Raw genomic sequence first — 18,979 nt, forward strand, 5'->3', positions numbered from 1 at the left:
ATCGCCCTGACAACTTAAGCTTGTATTTCAGACTTTCCGGCTCAGGTGAGCGCCCAGAACTGTCTAACAGGAAATAGGAAACGTTGTCCAGCGACCCCCAACTTTCCTCTGTGGGATCTCCCTCCTTCTATGTTGCGTTATCTTACTATATCTCTTTCTCTCCCTATCTATTTCTTCCCCTCTATCTCTCTCTCTCTCTCTCTCTCTATCTATCTCTGGCAGCTTCTTGCCGTTGCCTGAGTTTTTAGTTTCATTTGTGTCTGGGTGAGGACGTGACTTGCCTGGGTAAGGAGAGCAGGCACTCAAGGTGATGCTGAGACACACTCCACTCTGAGAAACGCACACACGCAAACTCAGTCACATACACTAAAGCACTCAAAAGCCCATACACATGCCTCAGCACGCTGAAACACTTCTAACTGAGCTGTCAAACATAAACTTACGTTGGCTGTGAGCAGAGCTTAGCCACTAATTTCACCTCTCAGTTCAGCGTTTTGACTAGCTGCTGTGGAATTGTAGGTAAGGATTAGCAATATATGACACCACTCCAGTTGCCAATTTGGCTTTCCAGCTCCTATCTTCAGCTTTACCTCTGAATGAAACGCATCTCCTAAATGACCAAGTTGCTGTGTTATGTGACATGCAGATTGAAAAGCGGTGTATTCCTTTTTCTTTCTTGTTTTGCAGTTTCTGGTCCAACTGTCTCAAATGAACATTGAATGAGCAGATTTGTTAGCGGTGATGGGGGGAGGGGGCGGGGGGGTTTCCATAGCAACCCGAATACTACCATTGTGTACCCTTTCATTTCTACATCTTGTCTAGATCAGTAGGTAGAGCAGTTTTGGCGTGTGTGCTACATTTTGTGTTTGTGGCAGAGACGCGGGAGGTGATGAGGGAGGCACAAGAGAGAAATGAAACAGTAAAGAGAAAGAGACAGAGGGCTAGGAAATAAATGTGCTCAACAGAGCAGCAGCCTACTCTGTGTCTTTTCTCCATTTGTAGTCAGCCTAATAGCACAGTCCAGACATATATCAGCAGTGTGTTCGTGGTAGCCTGGCTTTCCTCCAGCAGCCCAGAGTGTAAACAGTTAACCAGTATAAGGCTGGCTGTAAAGCTGCACATCAACCCACATCAACTGGGATGGAAGGAAGCAATGGCAAAGGCTACCAGGTTTAAGACTTGCGATGGTTCGTGTCATATGGCAACTCGAGATGACAGCTGTCAGTCTTATACCCATTCATATGACAGCTATATTAATATGTTAGCAGACTGCAGTCAGACTATCCATCTCTCTCTGACATGCTTTGTACAGTCTCCCGCTGTCTTTTCCAGGGAGCTGGTTGAATGGCGTTTAAACGTGGGTATTAAGTCCGGATAATATCTGATTTGCTGCACTGCTTATTATTGTAATAGATGACTATAAAACCCCTAAAGTGGAGGGTGGACTCTCTGTTTGTTGGTGTTTATTAGCTATTTCTCTCTTTATTTTCCTGCTAGCAACAATTGGCTGTCGGTAGTTTTTTCACAGGCAACACAAGCGCCAAACTCCTCAGCTAAGCCTCACTGCTGCTGTTTTAACCTGCAGTTCCATAGTTTTAACACATACATCTCAGTGTCTGCTAATACTCTCCAGTTAAGAGTTAATCCACATTTTTCCCCAGTCAGACCTGAGAACTTTTAACTGCCACTGAATGAACTATTTATCCCTCTATAGCATTACTAGTTGACCAAACCTGGATATGTTCCAACCTCAGGTGTCACTGTGCTTCTTTCTACACACATGATTTCAGCTTTCTAAGGCCAGCATTGTAATATGCATGCCTGTGAGTACACAAGGATCTGCGAAATTTACTGTTTCGTCATGAGAACAAACTTTCATTTCGATGCTGCGATGATGCTACAAGAGTGAAAGTGCACATGCTCAGCAATAGTGTCCATGTACAGAATGTGTAGATACAACCTACTGCATGTGTATAAAATGGACTTCTTCAAACAGAGTCCAGCAGACTAGAAAACTTGTATAATAGCCAAAACTATCCATCCATGGTATCCACAGCTGTCTTTTACCCCTTTTCCACCAAGAAGAACCAGGTGCTAGTTTGTTGCTGGTGCTAGTGCCAATGCTTAGTTGGTTCAAATCTCGCTCCTCCAAGTCAAGCCAAGTTAGAGCCACGCCATTGCATCACCGTAAAACGTCAATACATCACTGAATACATAGCCGTAGCTGTTTCGTGCTGTTTGCAGCTTTTAGAACCTAGAGCCAATGCTTAGGTGGCGGAAACACAAAGAACTGGTCTGTTATGGCGAACTAGCGCTGGAACCAGCTTGGTGGAAAAGGTGTATGTGTAAGAGAATTAAAATTGACAAGAGAATATAATCAAGACTTTACTGCTCGATTGTTTTGGATCCAAAACAGTCGTGTTGGCAACACCTAAAATATATATTTAAAAAAAAAAACAACAACAACACATAGGTATGTCAAAAATAATGGTATCTTGCCATCTCATAAAACACACTTAATAATACGATAACTTCAGTCCTGAATTGGAATGAGTCATCTCATGTGAAAATTTGCTTGCTAAAAATGTACATGGTATTTAGCACCCCGAGAATGGACTTTTATATGACGCATCTTTGCTTGTTGTGTGTTTTGTATTATTTGGCTCCAAAGTAGATATACTGAAGCTTTTCGAAAAACATAATCAATTCTAACTAACTCTGAATGTGGACACAAATGTGTTAATGTGGTGCTACTTGTGAAAAACATGCCAGTGAGTTATTTAGCACAGTCATGTGAGTATTGTTGGGCTGCAGTGTGCTTGTATAAATGGTTGGTTGCACTTCTGTATTCAAGTGCTGTCAAAAATATCATAACTCAGGGTGGAGTGCACAGGAATAAACATAACTTGGATGGGAGAACGGAGTTTATTTTCCCTCTAGTCCATTTTGTTATTATTTCCAAATAAAAGCACCGGAATAGATGACATGCAACTTTTACCGGTGCCAAACACGGAAGTATCAGTGCTTGTTTACAGCGGTAAACAGAGCGAGAGCTTGGATCTCTTAAGTGCCCTGTGTTTGTGCGATAGAAGATCTGTGTTATCTGACAACTGTGTCTAAACGTTAAGCGATATTAAATTTGAAAGCCATTTGTTCAATAGGAACTTGTTACGAGAGGCTGTTTCATACTCTGCACAACTCAAGAAGTGACATATCTTGTCAATATGTTTTTCATCCAAAGGGAAATAACATCTCTACCTGACAGAGGCTTTAATATAAACCAGCACCTCCACCTCCGGCCCGAAAACACTATTACATTAACAGGAGGGACAGTGGAAACAAACAACGTTGCATTACCACCACTGATCCACTGAGAGACCGGATAGCTGCAAGGCACATTCTTGGGTGAGCCACAGAAAACCTAATACAGCTATGGCTCAAGAGTGAGAAACCTACTGGCTGTGTTTGTGTCCAGAGTTCAGGCCAGAGAGATGGAGCATTTCTCTTGGAGTCGGTTAAAAGAACCCTTAGACGTTTCAGACAATTTGGTGTCAGCTCGTCTGTGGATTTTTTTTTTCTGCCGCTGTTGATGTGTCCTCTCTGGACAAAAAGCCCTCAGCAGGACTTTGGTGGGCCTATCAGCACAGGAAAGAGGATGTGCTCCCTTGTCAGAGCAGGAGCAGCTTTCTGTAAAGGGTCCTATTGTGCTAAATGGTAGGAAACAAGCTTTCATGGACGAGACTTTTGGTAGCGCTGGAACAGGACCCCTGCAGAGACATGGCAAAGATGGCGGAAGACAGTGACAGAGAGGTCTGTGCTGCACATTTGCCTTGTGCTTTTAGTAATATCTTTCCCTTTTAGTCCCTTCTGTCTCTTTCCTCAACTTCTTCTCCCCTCTTTTTAACCACCCCGTCACACCAGGGCATCTTTGTGGCGCAAAACTGATGGGTAGCTGTCCAAGAGATGGGCCAATTGCCACCTTCTGCCTCCTTTTGTCAACATCCAACAAACTAAGGCCAACCACCATGTGGGTATGCTAATGTGTGCTGCCCTGGGGCTGCCCATAGAGATGCCAATCTGCAGCAGGGGCCAACTGGCTACAAGAGGAGAAAATGAAGCTTTGACTCCTAGACCCTGTCAGTCTGAAGGGGTGACTGAAGGGTGAACAGCCTTCGCAGACCAGCAGTGCACTCAGTTTTGGCTCCCCCCGGCTCCAGGTCTGTTGGGAGAGCTGTAGATAGAGTAGGAATGCAAGCCCTCCATCACATGTTCTCCCTCCAGCTTTGGATGAGGACCCTCGTGTGTTTTAAAACAGCTGAACCAGGCACAGGTCAAATTGTATTTGCAAAAGAGTGTTTGTTTTCAGTGTAATCTACGCGGAGGGGCAGATTTTCACAGTGGTTCGCCGCAACAGAAATTACACCAGAGAGAGCAGTGGGGAGAGAATTTAAAACTCAATTGTGTGTACTTTTGTGCATTTTATACCCAGCATTAACATGCGTCTTATATCGGGGCCTAATTACACTCACACCTGATATTAAGATGCATCCTCAGCATACAAATGGAATTCAGATTCTTAATTCTCTAACTCATATTCAAATTTCAGTACATGCCATCTTCTCTAGTGGTACTTTAGCTTTAGAATAGACAGCAAACATCTATTGTACCCATCCCCAAGGATTTTCTTACCAAGAATCTAAACTGTTATATCTGCATGCATTCCTCAACTGAAACAAAATTTGTATCTTTATATTTGTCTACCCACAAGATATGAAAAGGTCACATCTTGATCGATTTGTGGTAATTTTTTTGACCTTCTGACAAATAAAGCCTTCATCAGAGTCTTTTTAAGTCCTCCTTATGTGATATAAGTTATGCACATTAGAAACATAGGCCTGCTGAACTTCTCCAGAGCTGCTCTGTCTGTATTTACACATAAGTTGCATACATTATTCCAATTTTCCGTCGCGTATTGAAAAACTGGCACTGGTCTGTAAACTCTGTCCATCTGGTGCTCCTCCAAGCATCATAAACAACAACACCAACAAAACAGGCGCTGCGACTAAACAGTACGTGACTCCAAGCAGAGCTGTTAAAGGAGGCTCAAGCGTCCGTGAACCCTGCCAATTTACTAGTTTTGTTTATGTGACTCCACTGCTCACCTTTTGGTTTTTAATGAACCGTAGTGAGTCACAACTGTTATTGTATCGGTGGCATGCTACTTTTAATGATGTGCTGCTGTAGCCGTCGCCGAGCTGTGCCTCTACCCCGTGAAAGTCTTCATTAGCACTATAGCGCTGTCCCATGTGCCCGCATGGAGACTTACATAAAGGCACTCTTACGTAAAAAAAGAGAGGGCTGGCGGGGTTAAATGTGCATGAGTTTCAGATGTGGAATGAGACCAGAGACTCCAAGACTTGAGGCTTCCCCACTGGAATGGTCTCATTTATTTATGCGGCCTTCTCACGGGGTGGAGAATGTGGCCCTGTGGTCAGCGCTGCTCTATAAGCATTTCTCCTTCTTCTTCTTCTCACTCTGTGGTCCAGGTTTTTCTCTGACACTCACCTGGGGAGACTTAACAATGAGAGGAGAAATCTTCTTCTGCTATAGCTGTTATAGGAAAATCATTCACTGTGTTTGATGGGAGGGATTTTTATTTTTTTATTTCTGCTGTTTTCTATTTTTCCACCAGTCACTTTCTCTGTCTTGCTCCATCTTTCTATCTTCGTACAGCACTGTAAATTCCCCTATGAGTTCTAAGAAGTGATACGCCATCTTGTCCCTCCCTATTTGGATGGAAGTGCCCTGTGCTGAGGGTTCTGGAAATGGAGCAGTAAATAAATGGAGCGCTTGTGTAGGTGCAGAAGGAGACCCTGTTCATGATGTAGGCAGACAGGATCGATGAACATCACTTTTTGACATGCCCGGGCCAGGGCAAGGTGTGTTTGTGGCTATGTTTGTGTGTTTGGAGGTGTTTGCAGAGGTATGTATCCGGTTCTGCCTGAATGCAGCTGAGAGGAAGTCAGATTGCTGAGAGCCATAGAGGTGTTTGTCAGAGTGCATGAGGGAAGAGACTTCATTAGGTTCACATACATGTATGAGTGTGTGTGTGTGTATCTGTGTGTGTCTGTGTGTGTGTGTGTCGCTGCCTCACCATCAGTTAATCCATTATCATTTATCAGCCTGTCACACTGCTACACCTTGGCTTTAATTGCAGCCAATAGTGAAGCCACTTGAACCAAATTAATGCCGCAGCTCTGCACCGAGTGTCACTCAATCACTTCAACTTAACTTTGTTTCTAACCCAGTTTTCATGCACTGCAGCGCCACAAAGCCCCCTTCTCTTCAGTGCCCAGGCACTAATTGAGCTTCGCCTCAATTGCGGGAGTTGTCACTGTCGTCTTCTGCTTTGAAAAATAACCTGCTGCTCCTCCCCTCTCACCTCATTTAGGGATGAGCTTAGATCTCGGGAGCATTTCCTGCGTACGTTGCCGACTGTGCCCATTTATATTTGTGTGTGGCAAAGCTGGGTGTCTGTGTGTTTTAGTGCACACTCTGTTCTTTATCAGAGCTCAGCAGGAGCCTTGTAAGGAGGCCACAGTTGTGTGTGATGTTTGCCACGCCAACACACTTGCAGTGGAAATAGACATGCTGGGATGAGCTCACTGGGAGCTGGCAATGATGTTAGTTACACTTTAATGTACTTATTTATAGAGTTCTGTCTGTTTTTGTGTTGTTTACTTGTGTGTCCGTTAGGTGGCTGTAGAAGGACATGGGCCTGATGGTGGTGGAACAAAATTTAGTACATTTGCTAAAGTACTGCGTGCAGGGCTGCAACTAATAATTATTTTCATCATCAAACTACTTAGTTTTTTTCCCCTTGATTTATCAGTTAGTTGTTTGGTATTTAAAATGTAAGAAAATTGTGAAAAATGTCAATCAGTGATTTTTAGAACCCAAGATAACGTCCTCAAATGTCTTGTTTTGGCCACACTTCAAATATAATCAGTTTATTGTCATAGACACGTAAAGCAACAAGAAAATATTTGTATTTAAGAAGCTGAAATCCGAGAATTTTGGCTTCTTTTTCTTTAAAGAAAATTACTCAAATTGATTGGTCGATTATCAAAACAGTCATCAATTAATCATTGCAGCTCCAACTGCATGTATCAATGCATGTTTTAAGAACTTGTAATTCTGAGGCAATATTATGCTTTTTACTCTTTTCATCCATATGCAAAAGTTACTTAGCAAATTAATACTGACTCAACAAGATCAAAACATCACCAGATGGTAAACTTCAAAATTAGCTCCTTGATCCACTGCAATATTGGAATGCTCATTTCATTTGAATGCATCATTAATAATAATCTACAGTAGTGTGAAAATATGTCACTTTAATCTTCAGATAAAGCAAACTGTTTACAGCATGAGTTCTCTTACTTTCAGTATTTAAACCTGCAATCATTTGCTCTTTTTTTTTGGACATGTAGAAACAAGCTGCAAACACTGAGTGAAGACTAACGCTGACACAATATCACCTTGTAAAGTGAATGTCTTGGAAGCCTGTTAGACATCCAGCATGTACAGAGCAACATTAGCATTCGTTTGGAGGCGTGCTGTTGTCCACCTTATCAATGTGGGTCCAATATTTGCTTTACTTGTCGCTCTAGCCTCAGCTCCACCGTTTTTTATGGCAGCTAGATGTTCTGAAATGTTCACCAACTAATTTTGACTTGTGCTTGGTGGAGGACAGGTAGCATAAAGTAGGCTGATCAGAGTCTGTGCACTAAAAACAACTCCTGGAGCTACAGCTACAGGCACTACTCCTGGAAACAACACAGATCAGAACAGTGAGAGTGAAGCACAATCGGTATAATTGCAGACTGTAAAGCCACAATGAAAGAATCAAAAGAAAGAACCAAAAATGCACCGTAGAGTTCAATAACGTTTTAATACAGGCCTTTCTTCAGTACAGTCTCAACTTACTTACTAAGTCAAGTGTAAAAACATCTGCAAGAACATATCAAGGATTTAAGATTTAACTTGACACAAGAGGAAGTCTGTTTCTGCAGAGGTTGTTACAAAGCAAGTATAGATGTAATTTTTCAACATGAATGAACACTATTTCACAGTTTCCAAGAAAAATCCAATAAATCCTTCACAAAAGGGTGTATTTATTGTAAAGTAATATCTTTTTTGATGTCTTTTTAGTGCGTAATTAATCCCAGGTTGTCACAAAAATAAACCTCAGATAACTACAATTACAGCTTAAACTAGTGGGTAATAGAGAAGTTGTTCCAGGGCGGTGCGCAAATATATCTAAGTTCTTATATAAACTCATCACAACTATGCAGTACTTTAGCATATGGTAAACAGTGGAGGTGCTTCAATTGTATTTTGTCCACGTACCTATTTATTACCTACTTATTACCACTGGTATATAGCTAACAATTGACTATATATTTACTGGATTAATGCTTAGTCATTACAGATCTAGAAAAGTAGAGTTACCAGGCTGGGTATGAGGATTTTAAGACTTGACTGGTAACTGACACTGCCCCCTGCAGTGTACTGTATTTAGCTTTATGGTTGAAACTCAGATGTTCGTTTGCATAGACTCCACCTTCACCAGCAGATGCATCATATTTAAGTAATCTCATTGTGTTTTCAGTCTGTCACAAAAAATAGGACTGTGCGTTGCCCTGAGCTAACGCCATGTCACACTGACAGCTCATCTCCCTGTCCCAATTGTAATTCTGCCTAACAAACTGACAACGAGCAGGCCAAAAGGCTAGCAGGAGACGACTGACGACAACAACAACACTTACAGTTGCCAGTACAGTTGCCAACAGAGCTCGACCTGGCGAGTGCTAATTAGGAGGGACCGAAGGGACTCTGTGCTGACATTAAGCCTCTGCTAAAGATGCTGAGTGAAGGCTCTGGCAGACGTACTTTCTGGCTCAACGGTGAGAAAATTCCACTAAGGATAAAGGAATTAGTTTAAAGGCCCAGTGAATTCCCCTCCGTTCTCATCATCCTTTGTTGAACAGTACATGTCTTCTTTGTCTCCAGTCCCTCATTTGTAAAACTCCAATTTCATAAGTCGGCTCAGTTGGTTGCCAAACCAAAACCCCAGGAATTACAAGATGGAGGAAGTGTGGATTTGCAGATTATATGACTAAAAAGAAAAAAAGATGCTGTCATAATAGGCACGGTTTTGGAGTGCAGACAAACCTTACAAAGGTTCAACATGGCTGACATTTTCTGCAAAGGGAATCTGCCTAGGAGATGAAATGTCTGTCAACAGGACTGCCTGCATGATGGTCTCCAGTTTGCTGAGTGTGCACCCAGTAGGCCCAGAAATATGAGGAGCGCGCAGAATGTTGCTGAGTGTCTGGTTTGCAGGCTCTCCCCTCTTGCGTAGCCCCTGAGAAAACCTATTCATGTGATTCATGTTTTAGCACATGGTTACAACTGGGGTCTGATGACTCCTGATTCTGCTGCTTCTTTGAAAATAAGTACAAGATTTCTCAAGCAGCACCTCCTTTAACATTCTCCCAATGTGGCAGTTCCTCCCACACACATTCTGAAGGCATGATCTCGAGGGGCGACGCCGCAGGGAAGAAAAACCCCAGTTTTTTTGAGTGTTAACAACTATGTTGCTGCGTCTGAATCTGGCAATCTGCGATGCACCCAGGCTTCTGCTTTCTGCAAATTACGGGGCTTGAGATGTTGATTTAGAGGTGCAAATGTTAGTTTATGTGTTTCTGTTGTACCTCTCAAACACAAAAATGACTCTTCCCTCTTTCACTGTTTTCTTTTCTTCTACTGAAAAAGTAAGTCAGTATAAAAGGAGACGTCACCTTAAAATGCCCTTTTAGAGGTTTTCATTCATACTTGTATAATTGGGCCCAAGTCACATTGTTACAAAAAAGATTCTCTTTTTCTACATCTGACAGAATGTACTGAAGACCTTGTGAACTTGTGCACATCAGTCAAATGGGCTACAATATTGTATATGCCCTCCCACATAATACAGGGGTTTTTCAAATAGAACCTTGTAAATACTGGCCTCAGAAGACATGGAAAGAAACAGCGAGTTATATTTTCTTTCAGCTGAGCCTTCAGGGATAGAAGAAGGATTTGAAATTGCTTGTGTGTTCTTGTAGAGGATAGGAAGGAAGCTGTATTTCTGTAAAAGACGATTTTAGCCACCACTTTCAAAGCATCTGCTAACTTGTGAGCTGAACTGCAGACGTCTCTTAAAACCATAGACTGTATAAAAAAGATGGACAAGGCAACTGTGATGTCACCCGCTGGTTTGCGGACTACTGTTTTGAAGCCTTGCGTCTGGAACATGGCTGTCACCATCTTGAGTTTTTGAAAGCGGATGTGAGGGGTGGATCTGACTAAGAGCTTGAAGGCATAATGCATGCTGGGTAGCCCCATCCTAAAGTCTTTATTGTCTATTTTACTTAAAATGGGACCGTAATTTACAAAAAAAAAAAAAAGCAACAAAACACTATGCTCTATTCAAAAGTCTTGAAATTTGCAATTGAGACCATAAACTTACTGGGAAAATGTTAAAAGAAGGAACATATCAGGTGAGAAGTATTTTCTCAGAGACAGCCCACATTATTTTTGCATCCAAAGGAGTCGCCTCCTGCCAATCAAACAGGAACGGAAAATGCTCACTTTTGGTGTTGACTGCTTATTTCGCTCATCTAGCATAATAAAAACACCATATGGACATGTTAACCAGGTAAAAAATGGCTTTAGATGAGGTTTTTAAGGATTATCCAAACAGTAAAGCACTGTTCTTGTCAAACTATCACAATCTGACGAGGCGCCTTCCCCTCATGCGGTATGACGTATCAACCACGCGACTCCCTCCACAGAGGTGAACAGCTCAAAACGACCTTGACAGAAGAAATATTAACGCTCTAAGATCTCCACCCTTTAATTGAATTGGGGTTTTTTTTCATGCCCCTTGTAAAACACCTCGCGATGAACCTGTTTGTGCAAAATAAGAAAAGCCTTGAATGAATAAACCTGATTTGATGCGATTCCACGCCTCTGTCTCTCCCTGCGCCTGCACTGTCTAATAGCTGATAATGTAATTACGTTTCCATCAGAGGGAGGCCTAATGATTGACTGCGGTGGAATGTCTTATGTGCTAGCGAGATAAACCTCCTTCTCAAATACCCGGGCTTTGGTCAGGGCTGTCCAATCAATAATTTCTCCTTCTTGTGTTCTCCTCGTTTATAACACTGAAGTGTTTTCAATGGAAATGCTTTAGTATTACTAAGTGGAAATTTACTAGGCACCGTTCGAGTATTTCTTTATAAAACCACATATTTAGAAAGCATAGACAGTTTGGATTTGAAGTTCCATCAATTTTTTTCCATAGTGTATGCCGAGGAATGGTGTACATTTTCCCTTTTTTTTTTTTAAACTGCAATTCTAAGTCTGTGGCATTTCACAGGGCTGTCTGCTGCAACTAGAGGTGTTGTTCATTATGGCTAACCCAAACTTCTTTCCTGTTTTGCCGTGCCAAAGAACGCTCCCCATGGGCCCGAGATAAACCCCAGCACCGTACTGCCGGCACCTTTGCTGGCCTGTCTTGCCAGGGATTCTAACCAGTGTGTTTGTTTCTCTGTGTCTCCCTGCAGGCTTCGAGCTGCTGTATCAGCCAGAAGTGGTGAGGCTCTACCTATCTCTGCTGACGGAGAGCCAGAACTACAACACCCTGGAGGCAGCTGCTGGGGCTCTGCAAAACCTCAGCGCCGGACAGTGGACTGTGAGTCCTTGGTTGGGGAGGGTACAACACATTGACACAGTGTTCTGTCTGATATTTCTTTTTTTCAATTGCTATGTTCTGTTTTTGGGTTTTTTTTTTTACTAACTTTTTCCAGTTCTGCCCTTGACATTGATCTTTTGGTAGCCCATATCTTGCAATGGGCAAGAGAAAAAAATACCGGCAGTCAAATGGACTCAGAAGGCAGAAAGGCCTGCCTCCGAGGAGCAAACCATATAGCAACTGTGTAAATTCAAGCAGAAACAAATTCCAAGACAGAGACACTATCGAACGAAGCAGCAGGGAGCTCAGACAGTAAAATCTTTATCAAAAATTGATCGCCAGTCCTAGTCAGGGATCAAGACAGATGAGCACTGCATTGTCAGAGTTGAAGGATATAAATAGCAAAATAGCACTGATCAGTGATGAAAATAGAAACACATTTTTATGGAGATGCATTAGAATTTTCGGGCTGCATTCAGCAAATTTTGCGTAGCCCCAATCTACATCGACAGTAAGACAAAGTTAAATAGGAAAGGTATTGATGGCACCTCTCTGGTTCAGGGCCTTCCATCCAGATGGAATTAGATGATTAGACAATGGTTATATAACTAATGCACACCACGCTCTCATCTCTGGTAGATGTTTGCTTGTGATGATGGATGAGATGAGGACCTCTACAGCCAGCTTCAGACATTTATTCCAATTAGAGTGGCTGTAGAGGTGCTGAGAGGCTGTCTGGCTTGCAGGCAGCAGTGAATTATCAACAGGAAAGGCTAGTTGTCTGATGCCAGTTTATGAGCGGCACCCCAGGCGAGAGCGGTCACTTATGGTTTTTTCAACATACTGGCTGTTTTCAAACCAGAGTGTTTCTCTTAACACCCGTCCGTCAGACTGTAAATACATCCTTCAGTCCTCGGATTTCGTCAGTAGCAACAAGCCCCTGTAGCTCGAGTGGAAAAAAACACCTGAAATCTTTTGATTTTTTTTTTCTTTAGTTTTATAACTTTACATCCATCTCTGAGTCTCACATTTAGTGTTGTGAATAATTCAGTAGTAGTGATTTTCAGCTAAGGTGAGCATTTTGGGGGTGAAATCATTCTTTCCTGTCGGGTGTTTTCCCTGTTGAAGCTGATCAGAATGCCTGACTGGGCTCGGAAACCTGTGGAGCTGCGAACACATCAGACTGTCACATCTGGTAGCCGGACAAAGCATGTCCTGCTCCCTGAGAGGATATCAGAGCTTCTACTTTAAATCCTCTTCATTCTTTGCTTCTGTTTCGTACCACAAGACCTGACCTGTTTTCCTAGGCTTACTACTGCCACCTGGTGGCTCAGCGGGGCCTGTCCGCTGCTTAATTACATCTCTTGGGGTGTCAGTGCTTAGAAGAGAAACCCTTTTATGTCAAACTTAATGTTTCATGTTACACAAAAATGAGAAGTAAAATCTACTGATGTTTAAATTAAGACAAATTATATCACATGTCCATTCACAGCCCCACTGTGTAATGGTGTGAATTAGTCAAGCCTAAGGAGCAGTGATGAGCTGTCTTGTAGTCACTGAGTGAATGGCTGAGAGTGCGTGGCCATGTATGGCTTGTGTGTGTGTCTGTGTGCGTGCGTGCATGCGCGTGCGTGTGTGTGTGTGTCTGTGTGTGTGTGTGAGCGTATATAAAAAATATCTTCTCTTCCCTGGACTGGTGTCATGAAGGTGACCTGAAAAGTGATGCTTTCCCAGTGGTCAAAAGAAAAGGAAGTGTGGTCATGCTGGGCAGCTCCCTGGTGGGAATCTGTGGGGCTACATGAATGTCAAACAGGATGCTGCTGGCAGCGTGTGCTCGCTCGGGCCACCCTAGAGGTTAACGTTTGAAATTATACAAAGCAGTCACAACATGCCCTCCTTCTGCCCTTCAGTGGTCCAACTACATCCGAGCCACGGTGCGTAAGGAGAAAGGGCTTCCCATCCTGGTGGAGCTGCTGCGTTCCGACTCTGATAAAGTGGTCCGAGCTGTGGCCATCGCCCTGCGCAACCTGTCTATCGACCGCCGCAACAAGGATCTGATTGGTATGAACCAGTAGCAAGCTTTCAGATTGACACAGATACAGTGGATGTTGTTCTTATTTAGATGGCTACTGCAATACCTATAATGAAAGTCTGGCTTAGGGCTATAAACATAACATGCCATCTTAAAGATTTGGTTTAGCAGCCCTGACATGCCTGTATGGACACTGAAAGACTTATTGGCGGCTGTAATTATTCCTCCTGTTCATGCTGGCTCTGAAGTGATCCCATTGCTGATGTAATTTCATTGTAAGAAATGAAGGACAAAATCTGTTTTCTTTCTGCCTTGAAATGCAGCTCAAAGTTCATTCAAAGCTAATATGATGCCTCAGCAGACTGAGATTGTCAAATTAAACGCAACAGAGTATAAAAAAATCTTAGTTCAGTATTCTCTGTTAGTGTCCCTCCATCATAGCTCAGAAGGATGCAATGTACCTCTGAAAGACACCCAGTTGATTTGGACAACTCGAACTGCTCAGAATGCGTGAATTAAAGGGCCGCATCATAAGTCTTACAGACTCTAACCACACTATGAGCAGCTACAGCCACCAAAAACTGTGAAACATGAAAAATGTGAACCTACCCTTTAAATACTTCAGTTCACACATTTTTAGAGATTTCAGATTCCTACACATCTGCTCTACTTGTGAACACTTGCCAATACAAAATAGTACCTCCATTTCATATTGTATTAATGCTACATAATTCTATCATTTTCCAAAGCTAATACCAATAATTTTATTGAATCAAGTCAAATAAATGGAGTCTTTTATCAAAATACTGTCTGAAATTCTGGCGAAACTGAACTGGAAACAGTTACAATTGTGTCACTTTACAAAATTCAATGATGCAGATGACTCAGTACTACAAGACTTGTTAATAGTGATGCATGATATTAAAATTTCTGGCCTATGCCAATATCCGATACTAAGATTTCTGATATCGCTGATAACTGATATTACCAATGTTGATATTTAATTTTTGTTCACACTGAAAAATGAGTTTAAGTGAGTTCTGTGAGAGTGTGAAAACTATTCAGAAGAAGCCCATACCAAACTAGACCACATAGTCTTCTTTATTATGTACCAAAAGTCAAACATATTTAAACATATTTTAACATTTCTAACGTTCAAGTGCAGGACCGTTTAAGTAAAAATGTCTGTGAAGTTGCAGCAAAATCAGATGTAGAGATGAAGACACTAATGTTAGACAATCGTCGGTTTTTCACATCTGCTAAATTTGTTCGTCGAACCGATACCGATATATCGGCAAAAACACTAATATCAGCCAATACCAATGTGGTCGCCAATATATTGTGCATCCCTACTTGTTAAGGCATTTCAATTATATACCTGATATGATGAACATTTTGTAAGTACAGTTTGATTTTAAGGTCACCTGGTTGACCTCAAATTAATAATGCACCCTATAGGAAGTTACGCCATGCGGGACTTGGTAAGCAACCTGCCCAGTGGTCAGCAGCGACCAGCCAAGAACCTGGAGGAGGACACCGTGGTCGCCATCCTCAACACCATCCACGAGATCGTTACTGACAGTTCTGAAAACGCCCGCTCCCTCATCCAGGCCCAGGCCATCGAGAAGCTGGTTGCCATCAACAGGACCAGGTGAGGGCTCAGAAATGCAGCTAAACAAATAATGTACTGTGAATGTAAATAGTGTTGACTTATAGCTTTTTAGGTTGAGTCCATCAAAAGCAGCATACAATCCAATTTGAATTCAATTATGGCTGCACATTTTATGTCAATTTAGCTTTTTACTCACAGACAGACACACATATATACATGTATGTATTGCACAGTGAACCAAAGGCTCATTTTTATGTAGACCATGCAAGAAGTGTGGGTGTACCTTGGAGACATTATACATGTAATAATTATAGCATGACCTTGAATGCAACTTGCATCATGAGCCTTTGTATTAGTATTCATGGAAGATAATGTAATGTGTCTCTAATGGCACAAGCTTGGCTACCACTATACTATACTCTAACAAGCTTGAGCCTACAGACACCTCTACCCACCGCACATTAATTAACAGGCTTTTAGAGCTGGAGGCCATTGTTATAGGGGGGTGCCTGTGAAGCTGCTGCTCATACAGTAAGTGTCCTTCCTCCGCTTAACAATCTGGTAGTGAAAATGAACACATATTCAGGCTGATAGTTTGAAAAGGTGTCTTATATCGCCACAGTGTTAACCATCGAAAAACAAAGTCTGTCTGCGCCACAGCACACTTTCAATGTAAGATCAAGAGCACTTTTCAAAAGCTTGTCCTTGTGTGGCGCAGTATTGATCATACGGAGAGTCACTCTAACTAGCATGAATATACATAGTTCCTTCACAGACCAAATAGCTGTGTTTCCTCTCAGCCTCATGAGATTAGCTTTCTTTGAAGTGAAGCCCCCCCCGACCCACCCACATGTAATTAATACTGGTGGCTCAGAGGTAGCTAATGAAAGGAAATGTGCACTCATCTGGCTATGAATTAAAAACTAGACCCCGAAGCCGCTCAGGGGGCTCGACGTCTTTGAATAGCGAGATTGATTGCAGCAGCGCCTTGCTAGCACGCCCAGCCGTCACTGTGTTTGGGTTAGATGGGGTTTCTGACTTTAATTGCTCTAGTAATTTCTTCATTTATTCCCTCTTTTTTTTTCTCTCTCTCTCTCCCCTCAGCCAATCAGCACGCGAAACGAAGGCAGCGTCCCACGTGCTGCAGACGGTGTGGAGTTATAAGGACCTGAGGAACGCTTTGACCAAGGACGGCTGGAACAAGAGCCACTTCCAGGTACAGACACGAGCATAAGTTACCCTTCACATGTAATCGGGACTTGAAGTGTTGTTAGTATATTATCAAGTCATCGAAAAATATTATTAAGCATTTCGATACATCTAATTTTAAGAAGAACCACTTTTCCGTTAATGAAGTGCCCTGCTAAGAGCATTTGCATGACAAAACGTTTTAATAGCTTCATTAGCCTCTCCTGATTTTATAAAAATAATTACAGACAAGTCTCCGGTGACTAAAATTTGTCTGAACATGTGTATGTGAACCAACCTATTACCTATGTTACAACATAATTAGCTTACATTTATCTTGTGAAATGGTAAGAACGATCATCTATTGAATCCTAATGCGGCTTTAATGGAGAAAATGAAGTCTTTCTGTTCTACAGTACATGGAATAGATTGAGCTGTATGACGTTATGCTGCTTGTTCTCCTCGTTCAGCCCACCGTGACGGCCACCCCTAAAGCAACCAAGAACGGCAAACCGGGATATGACGACACCACTCTGCCCTTGATGGAGAAGAACCAAGGTCAGTCACTGTGTGTGTGCGTCTGTCAGGGCTTGTTGCTGTTTTTGCCTGTTTAGAGGACTAAATGAGGTGGATTAGGGAAGGCCAAAATAAAGAACAATTAAATTACACCATTATGTAGTTCACTGGAGAATAGTCCACCTGACAAATATTTAGTCTAACAATTTAGCTAAGTCTGATGATGTTCTGGATGTTGTCTTTGTCAGCAGTCTCTATGAAAACACCAAAGCAACAATGTGCTAGTCAGCACTCAGTTTAAGTTGGTTCATAATAAAGATGTACACAATCTTAATCTCATGGTACAATCGTTAAATTGCATGTTTAAAAAAATTGCCTGGGCTCTGTAGATTTTAGCAAATGTTACCTGAAATGAGGGTAAATGAAAGTAAATTGTTCACATTTGAGGGGACTATTTCCAGCTGGGGATGAATACACATTTGTGTCCTGGTATTCTCAGGAGCAAGATTGTGAATATTGGTGTAACACTGTGACATAATCACGTGTTTTTAACAGTTTGAGCACAGCGGTGAATGTGAAAAGGACATATATTAGGCTTTGGCTACGCACGCTAATATTTTCATTGTTGGTTTTGTGTTTTTTCATGGGATCTGTTAATGATAAACATACATATATCTTCAGATTCAACCAATGAGAAACCCCGAAAGTGCAAATTAGAGCATAATTTGTATTTTTTTCAGGATTGTCCTGATACAGAGTAATCCTACCACTACAGTCCTCAAAGCAGGTTTAAGCAAAGTACTAACAATTACTGGAAAACAGCACTTGACTCAGTGTGTGTCCACTTGCTGAGGACATGTATGTTTTTTTTTCCTCATGGCTATATTGATCGCTTGCCACATTACTACTCTCATCCCCTGTGTGATGAAGCTGTGGTGTATTCAGTGTTGCAGTAATGCTATTCATAGGGGTCAGAAGAACAATTAAAATGGGAATTTTCAACAGCACACTGCTGCTGTTAAACAATAATCCTCAACAGTTACAGAGTTAGTTTTAATGGACGATAAAGAAATGAAGAGCAGCATGAATTCTGAATTGATGTAATGGTGTTGGGGATAAAGAAAATCCCCCCCAACTTTAAGTACACAGAGCTGAATCTACACTCAAAAAACTGGGATAGAGGCTTTCTTTAACAGCAGCAGTTTATGTGGGGGTGGAAGGGAACTTGTAAAGTGCATTGGCCCAACAACAAACATCTCTTTGACAGAGGAGTCAATAGCATAGCAGCAGTTTTACTGTCCTGATTTTTGGCCCTGTGCCTTTTTTCTTTTTTTGCATCCATACATGCACATGAATCGCGGCGCTCATGTCTGCCCACTCTTAATTTGCATTATTCAATCACTGGCCGAGAACCATTACCCTGAAAAACAGCAGTTTTTGGCTCAATGATTCAGTTTGTTTTTTGTACAAATGGCATATGAATGCTTTTCAGGCACCAGGAAATGTGGCAGTGGTGATATGATACCTATGGATGAGCTGGGTCCAGGTAAGAGCCAGACTGCATGATGGTCCTTAGCCAAAGAAGAGCTAGCTCTCCTCTAATCTCTCTCCAGTGTCCAATAGTGCCTTCTTTGATTCGACATCTCTTCTACTAGTTCTTTAACCGTTGCCAAGATATTTTTTTCATCTGAAAATTTGAACCACTGAACACTCTGATCTCGGTCAGATGGCTTTGGACTGAGCTTCACACATGGTGCTCTTTGATGCTGTATGCAAGACCCCTCTCTTGACAAGATGTTTGTACAAAGCTGGGCCTTCATTAGGAGCT

At 42.1% G+C, this 18,979-nt stretch overlaps 1 protein-coding gene and 1 long non-coding RNA gene across 6 annotated transcripts in view; one reads left to right on the top strand and one right to left on the bottom strand.

Annotated features, from left to right (window-relative positions):
• Positions 1-18,979, bottom strand: part of LOC103369019 (uncharacterized) — a 703,792-nt gene that overhangs the window by 402,410 nt on the left and 282,403 nt on the right. The gene's annotated exons all lie outside the window — the stretch shown is intronic.
• arvcfb (ARVCF delta catenin family member b) overlaps positions 1-18,979 on the top strand; it is a 131,292-nt gene that overhangs the window by 102,054 nt on the left and 10,259 nt on the right. For 3 of the 5 annotated variants that reach the window (XM_008297451.1, XM_008297476.1, XM_008297459.1), the window contains 6 exons: positions 11,676-11,803; positions 13,714-13,864; positions 15,294-15,486; positions 16,552-16,663; positions 17,106-17,193; positions 18,644-18,697. In XM_008297451.1, the coding sequence (XP_008295673.1) occupies positions 11,676-11,803; positions 13,714-13,864; positions 15,294-15,486; positions 16,552-16,663; positions 17,106-17,193; positions 18,644-18,697 (726 nt within the window). The remainder of the gene's footprint in view (positions 1-11,675; positions 11,804-13,713; positions 13,865-15,293; positions 15,487-16,551; positions 16,664-17,105; positions 17,194-18,643; positions 18,698-18,979) is intronic. The other 2 variants (XM_008297467.1, XM_008297483.1) reach the window with 1 other exon arrangement.

This window comes from Stegastes partitus, unplaced genomic scaffold (genome assembly GCF_000690725.1).
Source record: "Stegastes partitus isolate 25-593 unplaced genomic scaffold, Stegastes_partitus-1.0.2 Scaffold26, whole genome shotgun sequence".
In the NCBI taxonomy this organism is placed as follows: domain Eukaryota; kingdom Metazoa; phylum Chordata; class Actinopteri; family Pomacentridae; genus Stegastes; species Stegastes partitus.